Source organism: Lutra lutra, chromosome 11, assembly GCF_902655055.1.
Source record: "Lutra lutra chromosome 11, mLutLut1.2, whole genome shotgun sequence".
Lineage (NCBI taxonomy): Eukaryota > Metazoa > Chordata > Mammalia > Carnivora > Mustelidae > Lutra > Lutra lutra.
Genome location: NC_062288.1, coordinates 107,085,335 through 107,091,938, shown reverse-complemented (window position 1 = coordinate 107,091,938; position 6,604 = coordinate 107,085,335). Strand labels below are relative to the sequence as shown.

The 6,604-nt window shown below is 56.4% G+C and overlaps 1 protein-coding gene across 1 annotated transcript; it reads left to right on the top strand.

Moving 5' to 3' along the window:
- Positions 1-3,118: 3,118 nt before the first annotated feature.
- LOC125080555 (serine/arginine repetitive matrix protein 2-like) lies at positions 3,119-4,500 on the top strand. Its single transcript, XM_047694401.1, has 3 exons — positions 3,119-3,124; positions 3,168-3,556; positions 4,228-4,500. Exons 1-3 carry the CDS (start codon positions 3,119-3,121, stop codon positions 4,466-4,468), a joined length of 636 nt encoding a protein of 211 aa, XP_047550357.1. The 3' UTR covers positions 4,469-4,500.
- The last annotated feature ends 2,104 nt before the right edge of the window (positions 4,501-6,604 follow it).

Below are 6,604 nucleotides of genomic sequence, written 5' to 3'. Positions count from 1 at the left end.
AACACTCCCTTCTCCTGCACCGTGCAAGATGGATGGCTCTGTCAACAGCACTCAAAAATACGACAACCTTTTATTCCTCTGATGCTGGGATGAGTGTGTGTTCATTTCTACGCTATCACAAAAAAAACTCTTCATGATGACTCTGAGCGAAAAACACATTAAATCATCACGTTAATTATATCGAAACAGAACGCTGAGATTCTGTTGTGAATCTAAACTTGGCGTCGGCAGCTCATCTAATATTTTATTTCCGTTCAGGTCATATTAGTCAGTTGGGCAAAAGAGGCCGTATTTATTTATCTTATTGGTTTATTTTGGTCAAGTAGCAAATTATGACAGAAATATAATAATTCCTCTATTTTTGTGTATATCTCACAATTACGTAGGAACTTGACATTTGAAATGTCGTCTCGAGGCAGTATAAATATTAACACTTCCACAACTGTCCCTTCTACTTTGCCAGAGGAGCTCCTGGTATTCTGGATTCTGTTTTTTTCTCTGAATTCAGAATTTTCTCTAAAACCTGAATTTAGGATTTTTTTGCACGTGGCATGACATCCACATGCAAATGGGTGCAGAGAGAGTCCCACGTGCCGGTAGACGGCAGCTGGGGTCGACGGGGGCAGGCCTCTCTGTGCAGCCACCACACTTCACATCGTGTGGTCAAGGGAGACCGCAGGGGCCCAGACTCCTGGAGCCCCAGGATTCCCCAACGGGGGGCAAGTGTGACCCCAGCAGATGGCCTCCCTTCGATGGCCTGTGCTTGTTCCCCTTGAGCTTTCACACGACTGAGGCCCAGCTCCTACCCTGCGCTTGGTCTCACTGGGCCTCAGTCAAGAGTGCGTTTCTCCACAGAAGGGTTTTCCAGGGTCAGACTCATTAATTCAGTATATTTTTCAATGTTCAGGCTCTTGCCCTGAGCTTTACAGGTTCAGAAACTTGATTTCAGCAGACGACCTAGAGCGGACTCTGGGTGAGGGACAGACCCATGCTCTTTGTATTGTTATCATGGATGTCGGATGGGGTGCTGGAGGGCAATGCCGGTCCCCCACTCACAGGCTGGAAGGAGACCCCTGACTGCAGTAGAACCTTCCGGTGAGAACGCCCCTCCTTGTGGTCAAGCTTCTCTCTTTCACAGCAGACGCCTGGCACCTGGTGGAGGCCACTCTCTAGACTCTGTGGAGCCAGGATCCCTGAGGGAGAGGCAGGGCTGGAAGCAGGACCTGAGATGGAGGCAGGTGAGTGGTCAGGGACTCATGCTGCAGGGCCCAGCCACACTGTCAAGTCGGGGGTTCATGGAACCCCGACCTCGCAGAAGTCCGAGAGGGTGTGGGGTGATGGCCATCTGCAGGGCCCAGAAAGAGAGGAGTGGAGACCACTCCAGCCTCCCCAGGATGCCCCCCGAGGCTGCCCCTTGGAGGAAGAGCCCTGAAATGGCGAAACCGTAGTCTGAGGGGGTGAGCGGGGTGGCCCCACGAAGGAAGGAGTATCCTCATCACAAGACCATAGGCTCCCGAGGACAGGGCCGTCCCTCTGCCGCCATCCACCCAGCGAGTGGGCGCTGGGTTTCAGGGCTGCCTCCCTGGTGTCTGTTAATGTCCCCCGACTACTTTCCTGGTCTTGCATTTACTGCTGCATCTCGGCTGCTCGGCTGCCGGCTCACAGAGCCCACTCCCTTTCCGTCTGATTTCGGATGGTTGTTGAAACACAGCGTGAAAGGCAAAGGCAGTGCTCCTGCTCCCGGCAACAAAGAAGGTCCCGAGCCACTTCGCATGCAGAACGAGACCTTCTGGCGTGTGCCCTGTGGAGCCATGGCTTATTGGGTAACGGTTTTTAACACCACGACCGTAAGCAGAGGTCGTCGTCATTGAGCAAGTCACCACCCTTGTAATCATGTGGGATAAATTCATGCATTTGCGGGTTTGACGATTGCTATATCAAGGGAAAACTAAGCAAGCGGGATTTCTCTGTCCACACATTTAAGTACTCGTACATTTTAAATACCGTTCAATCAAGCAGTGGTCTCAGGGGCATGGGGCGAATGACGCACAGTTCAGTGTGCTAGCCCCAAATCTGGTTTTGAGCTTGCCACGTCCTAGTTCAGCCAGTCCGTCTCGTCGTCTCTTCGGAGCAGGGATCAGGGAGTATAGGCGCCAGAGGAACCCATTCTCCCTCTTCTCATGAAGTGGCCAAACCTGATTCCACGCAGAGGCCGTTCCTTTCCTCACTCACATATCCTGGTCCCGAACGTAAAATGGAGCTATAATTTTTGTTTTGATCATCAGAGATGATGTAGAGAATTCACGACGAAAAGGCAGGGCTCTGGTATCTGCCAGTGTCCCAGCTCCCCGTCGCCTTCCTTGAGGATGTCCCAGGGACCCTGCCCGCCTCGTCGCCCTGACCTTCCGAGGACTTCCTGCCGCCCTTCTAGGAGGGCGGGTCTGCGAGTGACCGTGCGCCTCGACCTGCCTTCTCAGAGTGTCTCGGTGCTCCCTTCGCGCCTCAGCGACAGCTTCTCGAGGACGTAGGGTTTGTGACGCTCTTTTCTTCCAGGGCCGGGAGGCGTCAGGCTGCTTGCTCGGCCTCTGTGGTTTTCTATGAGAAACCCGCGGCCCTGCGAACTCTGCTCCTTTGTCCGCACCGCGCAGTTTCCCTCCCGAGCCTTCCGGACTTTTCCTTAGTCTGCGGTTCCCGGAAGTTTCATTTCGATGCATCTTCAATGAATGGGGTTTAATCCTGTCAGAGGGAAGCGGACTTCTTCAATCTGGAGGTTTATGCATTTTACCAATTTCCCAAGTTTTCGGCCAGCGTTTCCTTGAACCCGCTTTCAGCTGCTCTCTCTTCCCTTTCGCGCCGGGGCTCTCAGGAAATGGACGCTGGACCCGGTGGCTGTCCCGCGGTACGCGCGGCTCGGAGCGCTGTTTCCTGTCATCGTCTCCGTCTGGTCGAGGTGGGATAAAGTCCCCTGCTCTGTCCTCACGGTCGCTGCCTCCTCGTCTGTCCTTCCTGCCGCGCCGGGTGCCACGTCTTTCCAGCTCCATGATTTTCGTTCCTTATTTACTGTGGTTGCTTTTTAGGTGAAACCACCGCCCCGCACCCCTGGTCATCTGCTAATGACATGAAGGTCGTCAAGACCGCGTGACTTTTCCTAACTGCCCTCGCCACAGAGGACGCCTCAGGAAACACGCCACGTGCGCTCCCGGGAGCCGCCCTGCGTCGGCCACTTCCGCCGGCCACTTCCGGCTGGGGGCGCTGAGGAGCCGAGCGCCGTCGCCGCCAGGAGCGTGGTCCCAGCCCGCGGCTTTCCCGACCTCCGGAGGAGTCCCCGCGGCTCGCGCACCGGCAGCGACACGGCCCTCGACCCGCCGCTCGCGCGCACCCGCGCCCGGGGCTCCTGCGGGGACCGGGGCCGAGCGCCGCGGGCCGCCCCGTCGCTTCCGCCGCTCGGGCTCCGGCTGCGGACGCCCCCGCGGCGAAGCGGACAGAGACGGCGCCGGCCCCGCCCGGCCTCTGAGAGGAGCTTCTGGAACCAAGAACGGGACGCGGGAGTCGGGAAGTTCGTTTTTTCAAGTGACTTACTTCTTCGTGCCGTTCTAGTTTCCGCTCGTTTCCGGGGACGCGGCGACTCCGTGCGCGAGTCGCCGGCGTCCGCCTCAGAGTCCTCGGGGCTCACGGGGCGCCACTTCCGGGTCGCGGCCTCGGACGTTCCGCCCCGGGCCGGGCCTGCCTTCGCGAGCGGCGCTCCCCGACGGCCGGGCGACGGCGCTCTGAGTCGCCGGGTTGCTCCTGTCGGGCTCCGGGGCCCCCGCCGCCTCCTGCTCGTGTGGCCCGAAGGGGCAGAGGGACCGTCCTCAGGCCACCCCGCCCGCCGTCTCGGGACGTCGCGACGGCGTCTGGGTCCTCCTGCCCGAGCCCGGGCCGCCCCGCGTCTCCGCGTGCCGGGGGCGCGTGCGCCCGCAGTGCCCGTTTGTGGGCGGCTCCGCGCTCGGCCGGGCGCTCGGTCACCGGCCCCCTTTGCGCCTCCGGCCCCCGCGTCCGCCCCGCCAGCAGAGCCGGCGTTAACCTGCTCCGGAGCGCTTACGGGTCGCGGCCTGCTGTGCTGATGAACTGGCCCGGACGCTCGCGCACGCTCGTCTCTTTCCCCACGTGGACGCGCCCGAGCCGAGACCTGCACGTCCCGTCCCGGGCGTACTCGTAACCCGACCCTGCACGTTCTGCCCCTTCTAGGTCTGTGGCGGGCGCCGAGCACGCGGGGACCGGCGCACTGAGCGACGGGACCGAGGAGGAGAAGAGCGTGATTGCGGGAGCCCCCCCCTCCCCGGCCAGGCCAGGTCTCCCCAACCCGACGCGCCGCAGAGACCCGCGCCGACCTCCTAGGGGTGGGCGGGTGTCGGTGTTGCCCACGGCGCAAGCGGGAGTCTCCTCTTGCTCGCGGTCTCCGCGGAGGCAGAAGGTCCATCGTGACTGAGGGCGGCGAGGACAGTTGGGGGTGGGGGGGGTCTGTGAGATCCGCGCGGGACAGGCCACGCGGCCTGTCGGACGCCTCGTGGTTCAGGGAAGCAGAAACGAGCTCTTTGCCGTGTCCCCGTGGCTCTCCTGTCCCTACCCCTGGGCTGATGACCCGGCTGAGCAGCACATGCTGTGAGGGCTGCTGCTGTGATGATTTTCTTGGTTCGCTTTGGGAGGAGGAGAACCGGGTTCAGTGAGCCCTCGCCAGCTGACCCGAGGCTCTGCAGCTCCCCCAGCGTGCCCTTGAAGGCTGCTCAACTCCTGTCCCGGCGCGCGTGCCTGGCACGAGCCTGTTTGTTTCTGCCCACGAGACGGAAGTGGACGACTGCGATTTTTACGATGTCGGACATGGTGCTTCTGAGCCGACCGTCTGACTACGGGGATCGAGGATATTCCCTGCCTCCCCTCGCCACACACCAGTCTCCTACTTAGTATTATAACATGCCTGAGAGGGATTCCCCGCATTTGAATTTAATTAAAAGAGAACTTCGTGATTTCAGAATAAAGCTTATCCCTGCTAATTTTGAAAATTAATCTGATTTATTTCCACTTGGACGTCTAATGCTTCTGAAGCAAATCTTTCAGAAAAAGAATAGTGTGTGGTTCCTTTCAAGTGAAAAACCCCCTTTTCACTTGAAAGGGCTATAAATCTAAAAATAATTTTGAATTCACAAGCGGGCAGTGATTGAGGGGCTTTCACAGATAATTCTTCATTTAATGCTGCATGTTTATTTGCATGCTTTTCCTTGTAAATATTCTTCATCTAACAGGTTGGATCCCACTCCCAGGCGCAGGCCGGGAGCAAAGCAAGACAGACGTTGCTGTAAGAACCGAGTGTGTACGAGAGAGGAACTGAGCCTCCTCACTTATTTTACTGAAGGCTGCTGACTCAGGAGCTTGGGCATTAGAGCAGGTTATGAAGATAAATCGTAGCATCCCAGTTCCCTGGGATCTTCCGCGCGTGTGCACACGTGCACACACACACACGCGCACACACACACACACTCTTACCCAGAGGCAGCAGGCTGGTAAGTTTTGAGATCCCAGACTTTAACTTTTAAAACACCCAAATGAACAAATGAAACCCCACATTAAAAAAATATATTTATTTATTTGAGGGAGAGAGTGAGTAGGGGGAGGGGGTGAAGGGAGAGGGAGAGAGAGCAAGAACCTCAAGTAGACTCCCTACTGAATGCAGAGCCTGACACGGGGCTCGATCCCACCACCTTGAGATTATGACCTGAGCCGAAATCAAAAGTTGGACCCTTCCCTGACAGAGCCACCCCGGCACCCCATCAAACCCCGTGTTGTAATGATACAGTGACAGGACAGAAAGTGAAGAGAGTAACAACTACCCAGTGAAGGTAGGCAGTGTGGACGGAGTGTGTCATTTAGCCCAAATGCTCACTCTATCCTCAACCCACACAAATTATTATCTTCTGCATCGCAGCCATGACTCTACGGTCTCTGGACAATGTGACACAACACACTGTGGGCAACACAACACAACACTGTGCAACACAGAGTGGCACAAAGTCAGAGGACATGAAACACCACAGTATCTCCAGCCAGACCCTTGCTCCCCGCCCTCCCCAAGTTCCCCCTGGACAGACTGAGCCCAGGCAGGGGTGCAGCCTGGGGTCGGATAGCAGGGTTTCCACTGACACCACTAACGAAGTCTGCACGTTGGAAACCTCACAACAATGACACAACCTTAGGCTGCATAGAAGAGCTGTACAATTTTGATAATGTGAGTAATAAACCTTAGAGGCAGGCAAACAAATGAGTACAAAAATGATTTTCCAGATCAGCAGTTTTCACGGTGCCCACAATAAACATTTATCAAGAAGCCAACGAAAATGAAAACACCTACGTCTCCTCAGAATACCAAAGCATGTTCTGGGAGCATCTGAATTCATAAATTGTGGGATGAATGTTTCCCACAGGCTGGCCTAATATAATTCACACGGATATTATTTCTTGCCCTAAGAGCACTCTCTCGCAGTGTGCATTATAGGAATGTCAGGCTGGATTTATATGAAGGAGGATTTCTGTAGGAGGCATTATTGATGGCAAATGGAAGATTCACCAGATA